General features: G+C 46.1%; 1 protein-coding gene across 1 annotated transcript in view; it reads right to left on the bottom strand.

The window, feature by feature from the left end:
- Nucleotides 1–20,046, bottom strand: part of ACOXL (acyl-CoA oxidase like) — a 328,413-nt gene that overhangs the window by 31,975 nt on the left and 276,392 nt on the right. The window contains exon 17 of the mRNA XM_086328295.1: nt 18,976–19,046. Coding sequence (XP_086184421.1) covers nt 18,976–19,046 — 71 coding nt within the window. The remainder of the gene's footprint in view (nt 1–18,975; nt 19,047–20,046) is intronic.

The raw sequence follows: 20,046 nt of genomic DNA, 5'->3' as shown, positions 1-20,046 counted from the left end.
TTAACATTCTTCAGTGGGATTCTAAAAAGACCCAGAATCTCATAACATAATATTCAAAATGCCCAGGAAATGGGGAATCCCCTGGTGGTCCAGTGTTTAGGACTCTGCACTCTCACCACTCAGGCCTGGGGTTTGATCCCGGGCTAGGGAACTAAGATCCCACAGGCTGTGAGGTACAAAAACAAAAATGTCCAGAAAGTAATTTTTTAAAGTTCAGCACATGAAGGGCAAGGGAAATATAACCTGTGTAGAAAAAGACAATCAACACATGCCAATGAAAAATGGCACAGATGTTGGAATTATTTGGCAGAAGTTTTAAAACACCTTTGATAGCACAGAGTAAAGTTAGTCAGAAAGAGAAGAACAAATAACGTATATTAATGAATATACGTGAAATCTAGAAAAATGGTAAGTAAAAGTGTTAGTCGCTCAGTCACGTCCAACTCTTTGCAACCCCATGGACTGTAACCCACCAGGCTCCTCTGTCCATGGAATTCTCCAGGCAAGAATATTGGAGTGGGTAGCCATACCCTTCTCCAGGGGATCTTCCTGACCCAGGGATCAAACCCATGTCTCCTGCATTGCAGGTAGATTTTTTACCGTCTGAGTCACCAGGGAAGCCCAGAAAAAATGGTAGAGATGATCTTATCTGCAAAGCAGATATAGAGAACAATCACATGGACACCAAGGGGGGAGGGGGTTGGGAGGGACTGAGATTGACAGGTATATATACTATTGACATATATATATGTCGATTGGCATATATATATACACTATATATTGAGATTGAGATTGACATATATATATATATATATATACTATTGATACTATGTATAAAATAGATAACTAATAAGAACCTACTGTATAGCACAGGGAATGCTACTCAATGCTCTGTGGTGACCTACATGGGTAGGAAATCCAAAATAAAAAAGGAGGGCAGGAGGGATGTATGTATATGTATAGCTGATTCACTTTACTGTACAGTAGAAACGAACACATTGTGAAATGACTATACTCCAATAAAATTTATTTTTAAAAATGTAAAAATAATTCTTTAACAAGTGATCATAAACCATCTTGAAACAAAAGGTAAAGTAATAGGTTTTAATGCAGAAATAAAAGATACTAAAGAGAATGGAAATTTTAGAACTAAAAATTACAATGATCAAAAGAAAAATCAACAGCATTAGGATGGGGGAAACAGAGGTAAGAGTTAGTGAGCTGGATGATGGAGCAATGGAAATTGCTCTACTTGAACAACAGAGAGAGTAAATAGACTGAAAAAAAGAGAACAGAGTCTCAGGGACCTGTGGGACTATAATAAAAGATCTATCCTTAATACCATTCCAGAAGGAGAAAAGGAAGAATACAGGAATGGAAAAATACTTGAAGATTTAATGGCTGAAAAAGTCTTCACATTGTGGGGGCGGGGAGCTCTACACATGTGCAAGTTTCAGAAGTTTGGTGAACTCCAAACAATAAACACCAAGAAATCCATGCCCACAACAAAATCAAACATCTTGAAATGAAAACAAAACCAAAAAAATCTTGAAAGCAGCTGGAGAAAAAATGATACATTACCTCTAGGAGAAAAATAATTTCAATAACTGGATTTCTTATCATAAACCTTGGAGGCTAGAAAGAACTGTTGCAACATTCTTTTTAAGTACTTAAAATAGCAGGTACATCCCAGGAGTGAATAAAAATATCCTCAGGACTGAAAATGAGATAAAGATATTTTCAAATGAAGAAGCACCAGCAGCATTTGTTATCAGCAGACTGCTCCAAAAGAATTGTTAAGAGTTCCTCAGTCAGAACAACTATATGCAACAAAAATTAACTAATAAAAAATAATAAGACAAAACAAAACAGAGTTTCTCAGTCAGAAGAAAACTTAGAGTAAAAGGAAACTTGCAATATCAGGAATGGAGGAAGAGCAATAGAAATGGTAAATATCCGACTATTTTTCTCTTGAATTCTTTTAAAGTGTGTGTAATGACTGAAAGCAAAACCTATAATATTGTCTGATGTGGTTTCCTATGTACGTAGATTACTTACAAGATGCTTATGATACACAGAAGGGAAAGAGTAAAAGATACTCTATGATGGTAAGGTTTCTTTATTCCACCTGAAGAGGCCAAATGTTTAAGTAGACTGTAAAAAGTTTGATACCTATTTTAAAATCCCTAAGGCATCCATGAAAAGGAAAAAGAAAAAACTGTACATAGAAATATAGGTAGCTCAAAACCCTGAAGAATGCTCAAATAACCCAAAAGAGGATGTGTATTGTAGGCTGTGATGGCCATTTAAGGATACCAGGTCCTATTTCCTAGAATCTGCAAACATTACTTTATAAGGAAAAAGAGTCTTTGTATGTGTGATCAAGTCAAGATTCATAAAATGAAGAGATAATTCTGTATTAACTGGTGGGTCCTAAATACACTCACATGTATCTTTATAAAAGGGAGGCAGAGGTACTTCCCTGGCAGTTCAGTAGTTAAGACTGTGTGTGATGCAGGGGGCACAGGTTCAATTTTTGGTTGAAGAACTAACATCCCACATGCCATGTAGCACAGCCAAGAAAATATAAACAAAAACAAACAAAAGAGGGTCCAAAGACAGAATGTGAGCATGCTAAGTCCCTTCACACTCTTTGCCACCCTGTAGACTGAAGGCCGCCAGGCTCCTCTGTCCATGGAATTCTCCTGGCAAGAATACTGGAGTGGGTTGCCATGCCCTTCACCAGGGGATCTTCCCAACCCAGGGATCAATGGCGCATCTCTCTCTCTCTGTCTCCTGCATTGGCAAGTGAGGTCTTCACCACTAGCGCCACCTGGGGAGCCCCCATAAACAAAATAGGAGGAAGCAATGTGACTACAGAGCCAGAGACCAGAGTGAAGTGGCCACGGGTCAAGAAATGCCAGCAGCCAGCAGCTACCAGAAGCTGGAAGACGCAAGAAATGAATTCTCTGGAGCCTCGAAAGGCAGTGCAATCCTGCCGACACCTTGATTTGGCCCAGGGATGCTGATTGCAAACTCCCAGCCTCCAGAACTACAAGAGAATAAATTTCTGCTGTAATCCACCAAGTTCATTGTCATTTGTCACAGCAGTTAGGAAACTAATTTAACATATAAGAGAAAGTGAAAAATAAGACTGTCTGTATTCACAGACAACATATTTGTTTACATACAAAAACACAAGAGTTCTACCCAAAACCCCTAAATCTCTAGAATTAATAGTGAGCTCAGCAAAGTCATGAGACTCAAGGTTGACATACAACATGTCAATTGTATTTCTAGATACTAGCAATGTACAGTTAGAAGCCAATATTTAATGCAATATATCCTTTATAGTCATTGTTCAATTGCTAAGTTGTGCCCGATTCTTTGGGACTTTGTGGACTGTAGCATGCCAGGCTCCACTGTCCTTCACTATCTCCTGGAGTTTACTCAAACTCGTGTCCATTGAGTCAGTGATGTTATTTAACCATCTCATGTTCTGCCAGCCTCTTCTTCTCTTGCCCTCAATCTTTCCCAGCATCAGACTGTTTTACAGTGAATTGGCTCTTCACATCAGGTGGCCAAAGTATTGGAGCTTCAGCCTCAGCATCAGTCCTTCCAATGAATATTCAGGGTTGATTTCCTTTAGTTCTAACTGGTTTGATCTCCTTGCTGTCCAAGGAACTCTCAAGAGTCTTCTCCACACCACAGTTTGAAAGTATCATTTCTTTGGCACTCAGCCTTCTTTATGGTCCAACCTTTTATAGTAACTCCCCCCAGAATGAAATATTCAGGTATAAATTTACAAAAATGTGTATATTATCTTTATGCTAAAAATGCTGATGAAAGAAATCAAGGAAGAACTAATAAAGTAAATTGGCAATGTCAACAAAGTACATTTGCCAGTTCTCCCCAAAGTGATCCATAGATTTTACAAAATTCCAGTAAAAATCATAGCAAACTTTTTTTGTTGATAGAATAAAGCAAATTCTAAAATTTATATGGAAAAGCAAAGAAACTAGAATGACTGAAACAATTGCAAACGAAGAATAAAGCTAAAGGAATTATTCTGTTTGATTTTAAGACTTACTATAAAGTTACAATATTCAAGATAGCACGGCTTTGTCCAGAGATAGACACATAGGCCAACGGGACAAAAGGGAAACAGAGAGAGCCAAGAATAGATCTGTGCAAATGTGTGTGAGTGATTTTGATAAAGATGCAAAAGGGATTCAATGCAGGAAAGACAGTCCTTTCAACAAATGATGTGAAAACAACTGGATAGCAATAGTCAAGAGATAAATAAATCTTGACCTAAACCTCACACCTTATACACAAATTGGTTCAAAGAGAATCACAGATCTAAATGTAAAACACAGAATTCTAAAACTTCTAGAAAAAGATATGGGGAGAAAACCTTCAAGACCTGCAGCTAAGCAATTATCCTTTTTTTTTAATTAATTTTTTTATTGAAGGATAATTGGTTTACAGAATTTTGTTGTTTTCTGTCAAACCGCAACATGAATCAGCCATAGGTATACATATATCCTTAATAGCTCCTCCCTTAAAGGAAGCTTCTTTTAAACTTTTTTTTATTTTCAAGTTTAAAAAATGTTTATTTATTTATTTATTTTTGGCTGTGTTGGGTCTTCATTGGCTTTTCTCTAGTTGTGGCTCGTGGGCTTCTCACTGAAGTGGCTTCTCTTATTCGGGAGCATGGGCTCTAGAGCTTCTGTATTTGTGGCAGGCCGGCTCAGGAGTTGTGGCTCCCGGGCTCTAGAGTGCAGGCTGGCTTAGGTGCTCTACGGCACATGAGATCTTCCTGGACAGGAATTAGATCCATGTCTCCTGCATTGGCAGGCTGATTCCTCACCATTCAGCCACCAGGGAAGCCCTAAGCAAATACTCTTAGATAAGACACAAAAAGCACAAACTATAGAAAAATTGATAAACTTTGTCAAAATAAAAACATTGCAAAACACTTTAAGAGAATTAAAAGACATGCCACCAATTGGGAAAAACATTTGCAAATCACACATCCAAGAAAGAACCTGTATCCAGAACTGATAAAGAACTCTCAAAACTCAACAGCAGGAAAAATTATCTGATTTTAAAATGGGCAAAAGAAAAAAATAAAATAAAATGGGCAAAAGATTTGAACAGACTTCATGAAAGAGGACACACAGATGGCAAAAAGGCTCATTAAAAGATTTTCAACATCATTAGGAAATGCAAATTAAAACCAGATGAGATATTCCTACATCCCTATTGGAATGGCCAAAAAAAGTACTGACAATAACAAGTGTTGGTGAAGATACTGAGCAGTTGGATCTCGCTACGTTGGGAATGTAATGTTTCTTACAAAATTAAATGTATACTTATGTATGACTCAGTAAATCCACTCCTAAGCATTTACCGTAGAGTGGTGGTTCTCAACTGTGGATGAATTTTGTCCCCAAGAGACATTTGGCAATAACTGAAGACTGGAATCTATTAATAGTAACTAGATGCCAGGGACACTGTTAAACACTCTACAAATTACAGGACAGCACCCACAACGAAGAAGTACTGACCCAAAATGTCAGTATCGCTGAGACTGAGAAATTGACTCTAGAGAATACTTGCTTATGTAATATAATTTATGTAATACTTGTTTATGTAATATAATAACATGTACGTGTATACATATATATATCATCTCTACTCATAATCATCAAAAACTGAGAACAATTCAATCATTCCCTGGGTGAATGATTAAACACACTGTGGTATATCCATACAATGGAAAACTACTCAGCAATGAAAAGGTATAGCTGTAGATGCATGGACTGACTTAGCTGAAACTCAAATACAGAGTGAAGGAAGTCAATATCAAAGGTTACATAGCGTACGATTCCATTTCTATAACATCCTCACAATGACACAAGTATAGTGCTGGACAACAGATTATTGGTTGCCAGGGTTTATCAGAAGAGGAAGAGAATGATTATAAGGCCGTATCATGAAGGATTATTTTAGGATGGTTAAATTGCTCTATATCCAGGTTGTGACGGCGCTTATACGACTCTATGTTGTTATTGTTTAGCTGCCAAGTTATGTCCTACTCTTTGTGACCCTGTGGACACATAGCCTGCCAGGCTCCTCTGTCTTCCACTATCTCCTGGAGTTTGCTCAAATTCATGTCCATTGAACCACTGATGCTATCTGCATATCTCATCCTCTGCCACCCCTGTTTCTTCTACCTTTAATCTTTCCCAGCATCATGGTCTTTTCCATTGAGTCAGCTCTTTGTATCAGGTGGCCAAAGTATTGGAGCTTCAGCAACAATCCTTCCAATGAATACTCAGGGTTGTTTTCCTAATTTAGGATTGACTGGTTTGATCTTCTTGCAGTCTAAGGGACTCTCAAGAGTCTTATCCAGGACCACAGTTTAAATTCATAGAGTTACATACACCTAAATAGAACCATTTTGCTGTATAATAATTTAAATATATCATCTTTTATGTATATACCACCTCCTCTTTGTCATGGCAGACTTCAAGCTGAAAAGGCTATATTCTGTACGCGTTTCCTGTATTGAAATTTTGTCCAAGGACCCTTCCCTGATTTCCTCCCAATGAAAGCTACCCTTTCCCTTCCAGGGTCCTCACAGCCATGTGTTTTTCCTTATTACATATTCTGCTGTTGGTGTCATTATCTGCCCATTTGACTTTCTCCCTGATCACAGTGTGATGAGGAAGGCAGGCATTGTGGCTTATGCATCTTGGAATGTCTGCACCCTAGCCCAGTATCAGGCTTTAGTGTGTGCATTTGTAGAACTGAGGCCCTTGGTTCCCAAGAGCATACACCTATTGGGCCAACGACAGAAAGAAGGGAGACTGCCTGCAATTTATGCCAAGTAGGCAGCCTGTATCCATGGCCTGAGATGCATAATAAGCAAAGAAATGAAGCAAAAGGACTAAGTTGAACTTCCAGTGTCAGAGAAGATGAACAAAGCTTATTAATTCACGGTAATACCAGCATGATTTCAGAACACTTTCCCTCAGCAACAACCTAGTTATTTCAATGTGATGTAGTGCTCTGCCTTCTGCCTCAGACTTTAGCCACTTGGGATCTGCATTACTGCCTTGGAAAATTGATGGGCAGTGGCACCGTCTCTTAGTTTAAGGAATTTCTGCCAGCCTTAGCAAAAAATTTTAGCACTGCAACTTCTAAGGGCATTCTTTTGCCATAGAAAAGTGATTAAAAATTGGACCAGACTGCAACAATGCCCAGCTCAAATTCATATAGTTCACCTGCCCTATCTCCTCCATGCCATCTGCTCCAGGTGTGAGCTCATCAGCTTCCACAGGTGAGGGAGTCTTATTTATATTACACTGGAAAAAGGCTGGAGAGGGGGTAATCAACATTAATGTCTTTTTCTTGAGCACCCAAGGAATTTCTTCAGATAAATGTCTCTTTTCCTTCTAAGCTGCCTGAAGATGTTAATTTTTTTTTTTTAAAGAAGATCCAATCTGCCAGATGTTTCTTGTGTCTTAAAAGCCTCTCTTCTTGAAAAAGGTGACAGACAGTGGCAGCTGGATCATTCTGGTAGAGCTGGTGCTCTAGGAGAGAAGAGGTAAGGATGAAGGCGATCTTTTCTTTCCGAGTCTTTGCACACTGAAGAGCCGAGATGGCTCTCTGTCCACCAGCACTTTGGGCAGAGGGCCTAGTTTAGAAAAGTGATGGTGTCATGGCGGATCAAAGGCAGGGGGAGAAGGAGGAGTTGGGATGGACAGCCAGCCAGACTCAAAGCATGTTCTGTTTTCTGCCTCATTAGGAGGCACAAGAGACTTGGGTTTGAACCCTGGGTGGGCAACCCTGGAGGAGGAAATGGCAACCCACTCCAGTATTCCTGTCTGGAAAATTTCATGGACAGAGGAGCCTAGCAGGCTACAGTCCGTGGGGTCACAAAGAGTCAGACACGACTGAGCATACGTGCATGGAGAAGCCTCTTTGCAGATGCTGGGAAGTGAAAAGTGCAGAAAATTCATCCACAGGAAACAGAAACTCAGCAAGCCAAAAAAGGAGACAGAATGGAAAGCTCTAGAGAAGGTAACCTTGAGATATCTTTTTTTTTTTCCCCCAGCATGCTGCATGTGCGTGGACAAAGGGGAGACTGGAGTTCTGCTGCCTCGCAACCCTAAGGGAAGACTGGTACCTGGGGAGTCTTCCATCTGGCTGCAGAATCCAAGCTCTTCTGTGATTGCCAAACTCTGGCAAACCCACTCTCTACTACTTTGTAGCATTGCAGTGCACTGTCCGTAACATGTCCAGGGGAAGTGGGAAAATTCAGAAACCAAAACTTTGCAGGTAGAGATGAAGCTATTCCCTCTGGGGCCCCTTACACACCTTCATACAGACTGACTCAGAATCATACCCTACAGCCCTCCATCCTGGAGGGTAGCCTTCAGCGGCAAACCTTCGTGTGTGCATGCTCAGTCATGTCCGATTCTTTGCTTCCCAGGTGGCTCAGCGGTAAAGAATCCACCTGTCAATGCGGGAGACGTGGGTGTGGTCCCTGGGTTGGGAAGATCCCCTGGAGAAGGAAATGGCAACCCACTCCAGTATTCTTGCCTGGAAAATCCCATGGACAGAGGAGCCTGGCAGGCTATAGTCCATGGGATCTCAAAAGAGTCAGACTCGACCTAGTTACTAAACAACAACAAGCCTGGACTCACAGCCCTGAAATTCCTGGATGAAATTTCTCCATATTCTGGGCAAGTCACTCAGGAGATTTCTCCTGAGCACTTCAGCGTCTTGATCTCTTTATTTAAATGGCAAAATGACGACTCTGGGGCCAGGCCCTGCTTTCTCCTCCCACTAATTTTAGTTCCCTAGGGCCAAACTTTGCTTTCATTTTCCTACAGATGGCTTTCAGCAGATTGGTCTAGTTTTCTTGTTTGTCTCCAGTGATTTCCTCTCCCTCTTTCCCCTGTCTTCTAGAAAAGTCTGAAATGAAAGCTGTCCCCGAGAGCCGTGCACAGAGGATGTGGAAGGGAGAGTGTTTGGGCAGGAGTTCCCTTTGCATGACTCAGGCCGGACTGGCAGAACCAGGAATGCCCCAACAATGATGCTCTCTGCGCTTGGGGAAGTGCACTGCTGTTCTGAACATGGCTTTTCTGCTCTCCAGCTGGCTTTCCACTTAGATATTGATTTAGATGCTTGACAAAAGAGTATCAAGGGCAGAGCAGGTGTAATGTTTCACCTATCGCTGCATCCGTCTATGCAGTCACATGCTCCCCTTAGGTAATCAGGCACGGGTACAGTTTTCACATGACAGCGTTTGAACCCAGAAAGCCGTCAGTCCATTTCCCCTGACAGGGGAGCTTTGTGGAGGAGGTGGATGATGGCTTCTGCTACATTCCCTCTCAGAGACACCTGACTCTGACATTAACTTCCGAACCAAAGGAAGGAATGCTGAATGCTGGAATTTCAGGATTGCTAGAGCACACCGGGTGGCTCAGTGGCAAAGAATCTGCCTGACTATGCAGGAGATGCAGGTTTGATCCCTGGGTCAGGAGGATCCCCTGGAGGAAGAAACGACAACCCACTGCAGTGCTCTTGCCTGGGAAACCCTATGGACAGAGGAGCCTGGCGGGCTATAGTCCATGGGGTCGCAAGAGTCGGACACGACTGAGCAGGCACAAAGAGCACGTGGGGGAAAGGTGCATGCCCAAAGAGAACAGAAGCTTCTGGAGACCTCTCCCCTGAAGTGGCAGCTGGCTGGGTCCCCTGCTGCAGCAGCCAGCTCTCAAGACACGCATCGGCGCACCTGAAACACTCTATAAATGGAAAATACAGAACACAGCTTCTCACACTGACCCCGCCAGAAAGCACAGTGGAACCCACACAGTTGGTTAAATTTAATTTCCTGCAGAAACTTAACACAAATGCGACCTCCTCTGGCAAGTCTTCTCTAACCTATGCTGTGTTGGGCACCCCAGCTGAAGGCTTTGTTAACACCCCCAATTTCCTCCCTTGTACCACGTAGCCCACTACAATGTGCTTGCTTACTGGGGAGTCTCATCTAATAGTCAGGGAGCTGAGGGTGAGGCCCAGGTCTTACTGATTATAGCACCCCCAGGGCCTAGCACGTAATAGCCACTCAAAGATGTTTTTGAAGAGGGGTTGTGGCAGGTATGTGCAGACAGTCAACAAAATAACCCTTCTGTTGACCTATCAGGGAGCCTGCAATTCTACTGGACATTTATTTCCTTGAGTTAAAAAGTTAATCCTAGGCACCGAAGATTTATTTCCAAAATTCAAATTTCACTAGGAGAGAGAACTGCACCAGAGATGTGGGGGCACTGGTTTGAGATGAGCCCTGCAGAGCCTTGGCACGAGCTTGACCTTGTGGGGAGAGAACCAGGAATGAAGGGAAGGAGGCATTCTAGGGCCTTCATGGCATCAAGGTACAGGAATGAAGGAAAATCATTTACGGCTGGAACACTACATCTGAAAGTTGATTTCTATGTCACTTGTAGCTCTTTTCCCTGATTAAATATATATTTAGAAGCCTGAAATACATTCTTCAAACAAGCAGGGTACTAGAAACCATCACTTGGCCCACGGTGGGTCCTCAATGAACATGGCAGAACACGGCAGAACAGCTGCCTTAGAACACTGTCAGCCACATGCCTGCTTCTTTCTGTGTGGCTCTGACTTGAAAGGAGCAGAGAGGGTAGCAGGAAAACATTAGAGAAAAGGATGGGGTTTCACCACTGCAGACCCCACCACCCTTGATGATCTCGGCTCACGGGATTTGCAGCAGGGACTGACCCTCTTCATGATGGACTGGGCCTGGGAAACGGAGTCAAGCCCCAGATAGGAACTCTCCTTTCTGTGTGGGAGGCCTGAGCCCTTGACTGGCCCCAGATGCCTAAGCGGGGGCTGCGGGCATGCGTGGTGCACACACAGGATGTTTGCTCTTGTTTCCTGCCCCGGGGCCCAGGACACTTTCAAAGGCAAGGGGCCACGCTGGGGTCCTCGGGGAGGAAAAGGGCCACTGACAGGAAGGAGGATGTCCCACTTTTCCCGTGCACTCAGTGGGAGGCGCTGGCCATTACCTTTGGCTGCTGGGTTTGGTGCTTAGACCAGCTGCCACCTACACATGTTGAGAAAAGGAAGAAAGAGCAGTTAGAATGAAGGAAAAAGGGAAAAACCCCACCTCGCCCACTTGACAGGCTCCAACTGCTGCTGCCAGCCGCCTGTGAGCCGGGGACGGTCCCCTGCAAACCCCCTGCCTGACGCTGGGGCTGCCGCGGTGAGCGCTGCAGGAGTAGAGGCCTCCTCCACAGCACAGAGACAGACAAAAGGCCCCTCGAAGAGCAGTGAGCCATTCCGCAACCAGGACGCTGCTCCCTCAGCCAAGCCACATGGAGGGAACAGGCCGGCTGAGGCAAGTTGTGGGAGAAGCCAAGCGGAAAGAGTCACTGTGACAATGACAATTGGAGGAACACGAGATAGCCAACTTGCTGGGGTGTTTCTAAGCCTTTGAGGGGAGGTGAATCAATGGAGCAGTCATGTGGAAAATGCCCTTTCTCCTCAAGGCTCTGCCAGTCCCATGCTAAGGCAAAGTCATCGTTTTTCTGTTGAAAACTCTCAACAGTTTCAACAATCCTGGCTTGTTAGCATTCCACCACGTGAGAAGAAAAAGCCCATTTCCAGGAAGAAGTTGTATTTTGTAAACTTGATATTTTGTAAACTTGGGAAACGGAAGGGTCAGGCCATGTCACTCGCTAGGGGACTTCAAATTTCAAGAAAGACTTGTGTGTCTGAGTTCCTAGAACATCATGAGACAGAGAAACAGCCCCATTGGGCCAGACCACAGTGGTGAGGGGAGGTGGGGGAGGAGGGCTTGGCCTTCTTCCCTCCATGTCTGTCTGGGATTGCCTATGCCTTTGGGGGCAGCGTGAATACTTGGGAGCTGATGAAAATGCTCAGGAAGGTCACATGCCTCTGGTCAGTGGAGCCTTCCCTGGGAATCAGCTCTGTGGGTTTTCTTGGCCTGGGCCTCAGCACCCCAAAAATGTGCCCTCCACTCTGATGGGCTCCTGCACGTGCCAGTCGGGCAGACAGCAGATGCTCAAACTGCTCTGCTTGTGTCCTTAGGTCTAGGTATCACCTTGCCACAGATGGGCTGTCCATCTGCCAATCAAATGGAGGCTGGCCAGAGCATCACTGCTGGTGTGACAGCCCCACCAGAGGTCTGCAGTTTGCAGAGCAGAGTCAAGATGGCTCTATTTACTCCTGAGCAGGCAGCTTGGCTCTTGTTACCATTTTCTATAGTCTATGGGGTATGAAGGGGCTTCCCAAGTGGTGCTAGTGGTAAAGAACCTGCCTGCCAATGCAGGAGACATAAGAGATGAGGGTTCAATTCCTGGTTCTGGAAGATCTCCTGGAGGAGGACACAGCAACCCACTCTAGTATTCTTGCCTGGAGAATCCCATGGACTGAAGAACCTGGCAGGCTAGGGTCCACGGGGTCACGAAGAGTCGGACACGACCAAAGCGACTTAGCGCGCACGCACACGTGGTATGAGACCAAAAAGCCAGTTCTGAACTTTATACCGTGCCTCCAGCCAGAGCCCAGAGGCAGAGTGGCTGAGGCAGGACTGCGCTGGGGCTGCAGTGTGGGGACTACTCCAGGCACTCACTCAGCATCCCTGGAGTGGGGAGGCCTGGCTCTGAGACAACCCTCCGGTTACAGCAGGTCAAGTAGAAGCTCCTTCAGCTAGCTCTTGTGCCCTGGCCCGGGGGGAGCAGCACAGATCAGGAAGGGCTACTTTCCCCAGAACATCCTACTTGCTTTTCCAAAGGGAGACAGGGAGACCCCGCGGGTGACAGTCTTGTGATGTTTGTGTCCCAGTGAGGGTCCTTGCTGGGCTGCTGTCTCACACCCAACCTGGAAACAGCTGCTGCCAGGTGTGGAAGTAAGTCCCCAGGGAATCAGGCATTGTGATAATTTATATTTGATTTAGAAAATGATGGTCCGAACACAGACTGGTACCAAGGAGCCTGTCTTATGGCCAGTTTCCATCATTGAAAAGAGGAAGCAATTAAAAAAAAATCTTTATTTTGGCTGTGCTGGGTCTTAACTGCAGCATGCAGGATCTTTTAGCTGTAGCACGTGGGATCTAGTTCCCCGACCAGGGATCAAACCCAGTTCCACTCCACTGGGAGCCTGGAGTCGTAGCCAGTGGACCACCAGGGGAGTCCCCCCAGTTTTTAAGACGGGACCATCCTGGAGGCAGGGGGGGTGATAGGGACCAGCTGGATCAAACACTGAGAGCAAATTCTGATAGGCAACCTAGAGCCATTTGATGAGAAAGGGATGGTGGACCTGATTCAAAAACAGGCTCATCAGATGCCTGGATTCACCTGGGACAGTCAGGGTTTATGTTCAGTCATCCAAGCTTAATTTTTACCAGTGCCCCCTTTCACTCTCAGAAGGAGTCCAGGTTTAAATGGCAAGTTCTGTGATCTCCCTGTTTCAAAGGATAGAGGGAGTTAGGGCCAGAAACTGATCCAGAGAGGGACACGAAGGCTCATTTGGCTGACCCTGAAGCAGGGAGACAACAGCTGAGGGCCAGCGCCATTCATCCTCAAGCATGTTTAGAATTGCAAGCTTGTCGACAATGTCCAGGCACAGATTTTCGGAATGTGGTTGCCGGATGGGTCTTTGAAATAATCTCATTCAATATCTTTTATCAGAAGAGGACACTGGACTGAAAGAGGTCAAAATGACCTGCCAAGGTCACACGCTGGAGCCTGGTAGAGTGGAGACCAGACTTGCCCTCAATGGACCAGGCCCAGCTGCTCTGTTCTGAGACAGTGGAAAGGGTTAACTCTGAAAGATGCTGCCAAGGGAACAGATGCACCGGCTCTGGCTTGGCAACCTCCGGACAGAGCTGTGAATGGTCCACGGCCTGAGGCTGAGGAGGCAGGACAGAGACCAGAGACAGGAGCAGGGTCCAGCTGCTGCGTGAGCTCAGGCATGGGGCTGTGGCTCACGAGCAATCTGGAGCCGCAGGGGAGTGGGGAGTGGGGCAGAGGTGAGGTGCAGATGAGCTCTCCAGGGCTGTGACAGCAAGGAGAACTAGGAATGAAAGAAGAGGGACCTCCCTGGTGGTCTAGTGGCTGTCTCTGAGCCTCTAATGCTCAGATGACGTGGGTTCAATCCCTGGTTGGGGAACTAAGATCCCACACGCCAGGGGCAACTAAGCTCCACAAGAGAAGCCAGCATGCCACAATGGAGCTCCAGTGAGGCCAAGATGAAAACAAGGAAAAAGAAAGAGTGAAGAAACAGGTCAATACAGGGACTGAAAGTGAATGGGGTCGTAAGTCATTTATGGAATCTAAATCTTTTCTGTGGATCAAATCGTAGTGAAATCTGCCTGCGAGGCAAACCCTAATGACAGCTGTCCTACCCTTGGCATCTCTTCCCCAGCCCCTTAATAGGGCCACAGTGGTGGGAAAAACCTAAGTCATCAATAGCCTTGACCTCTACTTGGCCTCTGGAGGAGGAAATGGCAGCCCAGTTCAGTATTCTTGCCTGGGAAATCCCCTGGACAGAGGAGCCTGATGGGCTACAGTCCATGGGGTCTCAAAGAGTCAGACACAACTGAGCATTCACACAGTTGGGGAAACTGAGTCATGGAGGAGCCAGCTTCTTCCTGCCTCACAGTATTCTCAGAAAACGGGGTGTGACTGACAGCAAGCAGAGAGACGGATCCCACGCAGCAGCCACAGCACGGCACCCTCGGCGTCATTAGTCTTACCTCCTGTGTGGCTCTGCTGTGGCCAAGGTGGCAGGTTTTCTGTGAATCTGCCCATCTGGGCAGAGGTCCCAGGAAGAAGCTCAGACTGAGGGTCCAAAGCACTGGCTTTGTGGCCCCAAAGCTACTGCCCAGCAACTAGCGGAGGACCACGGCTTCTCCCTGTCCTACTCTTCTTGGTTGTCACACGAAGGCTCTGGTTTCTGCCATCTCCAAAGCCTCCCTCTCCGGTTCTGTTTTCCCAGGGGTGTTGGACATGGGCTTAACTGCTATGTGTTCATCTTTTGCACCTTCCCTGCAGTCTGTTTCTAGAGCACTCTCACAGATGGTGAAATATCTACCCTTAGGTCTCAAGTGGGGGCTTCCCAGGTGGCGCAGTGGTAAAGAATCAGCCTGCCAATGTAGGAGATGCAAGAGATGTGAATTTAATCCCCGGATGGGTCGGGAAGATCCCCTGGAGTAGGAAATGGCAACCAACTCCAGTATTCATGTCTATTGATCCAGTATTCATCCCATGGACAGAGGAGCCAGTTAGGCTACAGTCCATGGGGTCACAAAGAGTCAGACATGACTGAAGCGACTGAGCACACACACACAAGTCTCCAAGTATCCAGAATGGTGTAAGGATGTCACAGTATGCATGCAAAATACAACTTTTAAAAAACCTCAGAGTCAGTCTCCATCTGCATTTTTTTGCCTGAAACAACTTTCACTCAATGAGGTAGAGTTAAATATTTAAGCTGGTTGCAGAGAGTACAGGAAGTGAACAGCTCGCCCAAGTAAACATACACTGGACCGCAGGCTGGTTGCAGTCAGAACGATTTACTGTCACTCTGAGCGTGTTCTCCCACAGAGCCATCTACAAAAATCCTGCACACCACTGTCACGCCCACATGATGCTCTCTGAGATGTGACATTAAAAAACCTCAATCTCCTGAAAAAAAAATCATAAAACAGTTTCAGTATATATGAACTGAGCACTCGTTTTTGTTCAGTGAAATTTCTTTGATGATGCTGGTTCAAATAACTACAGATATTGAGAAAACAGCCACAGACGTCATCCTTGGTCGCAACAGCCACAGAGTCTGCAGAGACCAACGGGAAAGACATGAAATAGTCAATGTCACTGGAGACTATTCCAGGACACCTCGGGCTATCTGAACCCTCTTCCACTCCCAACTGCTAGTTTTTTTTAAATTAATTTTTATTGGAGTATAGTTGAATTATAATGTTGTGTTAGTTTCAGGTGTACAGCAAAATGAATCAGTGATTTTGATACATACGCACATGCTGCTGCTGCTAAGTCGCTTCAGTCGTGTCCGACTCTGTGCGACCCCAGAGACAGCAGCCCACCAGGCTCCCCGTCCCTGGGATTCTCCAGGCAAGAACACTGGAGTGGGTTGCCACTTCCTTCTCCAATGCATGAAAGTGAAAAGTGAAAGTGGGGTCACTCAGTCGTGCCTGACTCTTAGCGACCCCATGGACTGCAGCCCACCAGGCTCCTCTGTCCATGGCATTTTCCAGGCTCACCCTACTTTAGATTCTTTTCCTATATAGGTCATTACAGAGTATGCAATTGTCAGTTTCTAGCCAAATGTTCCCAAGGAGACAGCCTGGGGCAGTGTGTGCATGGCAGTAGGGGGCAGGTGAGAAAGTAAAAGGAAGGGACTTTCCTGGCAGTCCAGTGGTTAAGACTTCACTTTCCAAAACAGGGTGGCAGGTTCGATCCCTGGTCAAGGAACTAAGATCCTACATGCCTTGTGGTCAAAAAACCAAAACTGTAAAACAGAAGCAATATTGTAAGAAATTCAATAAAGACTTAAACAATGGTCCAGATGAAAAAATAAGTCTTTAAAGAAAAACTGAGAGAAGGAAGAGGCTTTGAGTGGCATCTCTCTCTATATTCTCCCTATGGATGTGAAGACAGTGGCCACAGCATCCCAGTCATGGAGGCCTTGGGGACAGCGAGACGCAAGCCTGGTCTGGTCTCCTGGCACCGGGCTCCATGCTCTGACCTCTCCGTCCCATGCTGCCTCTGAGATGCCCAGGTCACCTCCATGCAGGGCTCAGCAGCAGGACCAAGCGGCCCACAGTAGGTTCAGCCCACAGAGGTATGGAGAAGGAAACACAGGGCAAGATGGACATGAGGAGGAGAATAAGACAGAAACAGGAAGGAGGAGATGGTGGGAGAAAAATGCGGGACCAAACAAGAGGAAAGAACTAAAAGTGCCACAGCCCGGCCACCTGGAAGGACTGGGAGCACCTACAGGTCCATCAGCAGATGGATGGGTGAAGAAGCTGCGGCACATACACACAGCAGAATATACACAGGATACAAAGGAACAAAACGGGGTCCTTTGTACAGACGTGTACAGAGACAGAGGAGACAGGTTTGATCGCTGGGTTAAGGAGATCCCTTGGAGGAGGGTGTGGCAACCCACTCCAGTATTCTTGCCTGGGGAATCCCACTGACAGAGGAGACTGGTGGGCTACAATCCACAGGGTCACAAAGAGCTGGACACAATGGAAGGGACTGAGCATAGCACTCACAGCATGGAATCTAGAAAAGGGTGCAGGTGAACTCATTTTCAGGGCAGGGAGAGAGGTGTGGGTGCAGAGAGTGGGCATGCGGACACGGGCGGGGAGGGGAGACTGGGGCAGACTGAGAAGGTAGAGCTGACATATATACCCCACCACGTGTGAGACAGGGAGCCGGTGGGAGCCCACGTGTAACACAGGGAGCTCAGCCCGGCGCTCCGTGACGACCTCGAGGGTGGGGTGGCAGGAAGGCCAAAGAGGAAGGCGATGTATGCACATGTAAAGCTGATTCACTTTGTTGCACAGCAGAAACTAACACAACATTGTAAAGCAATTATACTCCATTAATAAAATAAAATTAAAAACATTTAAATTAAAAAAAAAGAGGTGAGTATCTGGGACCCAAGAGCTACTCTATGTTCACAGCAATACTGCCTGTACCTGGCAGGGAAGGTGATCCTGTGGGAATGGGCCTTGGTGGGGAGAACCAAGAACTTGGAGTGGACAACCTCAAAATGCCAAGCAAAGCTCCTGTGCCTCCGTGGATGCCATTCAAAGTCAGCATATTAGAACCAGGACTCTGGTGGGTCAGTTCTCCTGGGCAAGCCCAAAGTCTGGTATTAGAACTTCTGTTTATAAAATCAACATTACTGAAAGCTTAAAAAAAAAAAAGACAGACTGAAAATATCACATCTTAGGCAAATGAGTTGAAAATCCCTTTTAGTGATGCCCTCTATTTTCCACCCATTTCTAGAGTCAGAGAACACCTGGCATGGTATTTAGGTAAAGAAATGCAATCCCTGGCACACGTGGCTTCCTGACGACACAGAACTGCAGTGACATCACAGAAATGCAGATGCCTCCTGGTCAGCCCAAGGAGTCTCCAGGTGAGAACAGCCTTAGCCATGGGTGGAAAAGAATGTATGTTCCTTAGTCATCTGCTGGTGGCTACTGCTTTCTGCCTTCAATGCCCAAGTTTTAATTAAATGCAGGCAGGGTGTTGGTCAGGCTTTCTCACACGTTTGGCTCAACCCACATGTACAACCAAAATGTAGATAGACCACACCTGTTCTCCTTTGTCCATTCGGAAGGAAACAAAGGGATGGGCACGGAGAAAAAAAGAGTCTGTCTCCCACTCAAGGGGGAGGAAGCGATGACATCAGATGCCCCTTCCCGTCGTTCATAGGAACAGTCTCATTTGTGAAGCACTCCCCAGTGACGAAAGCGAGGATGTGGCAGACTCGGGATGCATGGAATCCTTTGTCTTAATTAAAAAGTACGGTGAGAGTCATGGAATTTGGCCAAGCCTCATAAATCTGCTCAGAGAATCAAGGCTCTGTCAGATAAACTTAAGTAGAACCCCCTGAGCCCTCTGGAGAATTGCATAGATCCCCGCTCGTGGCTGACACCCACTTTCCCGTCACTTTGCTGCTCTCTGAGGACAGCGGCCGTGCTCATTAACCAGCAATCCTCCTACCCGCTGATGACAAGTGTATCCCCAAGGAGCGCAGAATTCAGAGATGATAAATTTACTCCTGCCTGTAAGAGTGAATCTCTCCTTAGGGCAATAAAAGTGCTGGGAGGCTCTCAGGCATCAGGGCTTCCTTTCAGGAACATACCTGCTTTAACAAATCCTGGTCCTCTTGGTCAGGACAGTTCCTTACAGCCAGGCAAAACTGCTCTAAAGTAACTGGAAAGGAAGAAAAAGAAAGAGTGAGTGGCCTCCCTGTGGGCCCTGAGCCTCTCTGTACAGAGAAGGACATCGTGGTGTTAACCCACAGAGGTGACATGCCACCGTCTTTCCTTGGTGATACCTTCGAGGGGAACAGAGCCCGCCCTGGGGAGGTGGAGGGCAAGGCTGGCACAACCACGTCACCCTTGTCAGCTGGGATTATCACATGAGAGCCCGGGGCCGTGACCACCAGCAAAGCTCCATCCTGAAATGGTACCAATGAGCTTATTTACAAAACAGAAATAGAGTCACAGATGTAGGAAGCTTATGGTTATCAGGGGGGAGCAGGGGCAGGGGGATACGCTGGGAGGCTGGGACTCACATCCACACTACTATACGTAAAATAGATGGCTAATAAGGGCCTACCGTATAGCACAGGGGGTGTGTGTGTGTGTTAGTTGCTCAGCTGTATCTCACTTTTTGTGATCCCATGGACTGTAGCCCACCAGGCTCTTCTGTCCATGGGATTCTCCAGGCAAGAATACAGGAGTGGGTTGCCATTCCCTTCTCCAGGGAATCTGCCCAACCCAGAGACTGAACCTGCGTCTCCTGCACTGCAGGCAGATTCTTTACCGCCCGAGCCACCAGGGAATCCCCAGTAATAAATAGTAAAAACCAAGCCACCGGGAGGGTCATACAGCCCATCCTGCCCCCAGTGACCACACTGCATGTCCATTCCCTGTGACCACCACCTAGAGGACTCCACCTGCCTCCGTAAATCTGGCAGTGCTACGTTTTCTATCTCAAGTTTCCATTGTGATCCCTGCACAATCCCCACCAAGTCTTCTCTTGGTATGAATGATGGGACCCCAGTGTTGACTCAAGCAAACCCCACTAACTCTCCCAAATATTTCAGGTTGAGTCTCCCCAACCATCTTTCTCCAACGAGATGGTGGAGAGAAACCAAGAATATTTGCAAAACAATATTCACAATCCGTCTTAGCTGGCCACGAACACT

The sequence above is a fragment of the Bos grunniens genome, chromosome 11 (assembly GCF_055505025.1).
Source record: "Bos grunniens cultivar Pamir isolate PY7600 chromosome 11, Bosgru_T2T1.0, whole genome shotgun sequence".
In the NCBI taxonomy this organism is placed as follows: Eukaryota; Metazoa; Chordata; class Mammalia; order Artiodactyla; family Bovidae; genus Bos; species Bos grunniens.
Note: the sequence above shows the minus strand (reverse complement) of the source record. Positions and strands in the feature narration are given on the sequence as shown.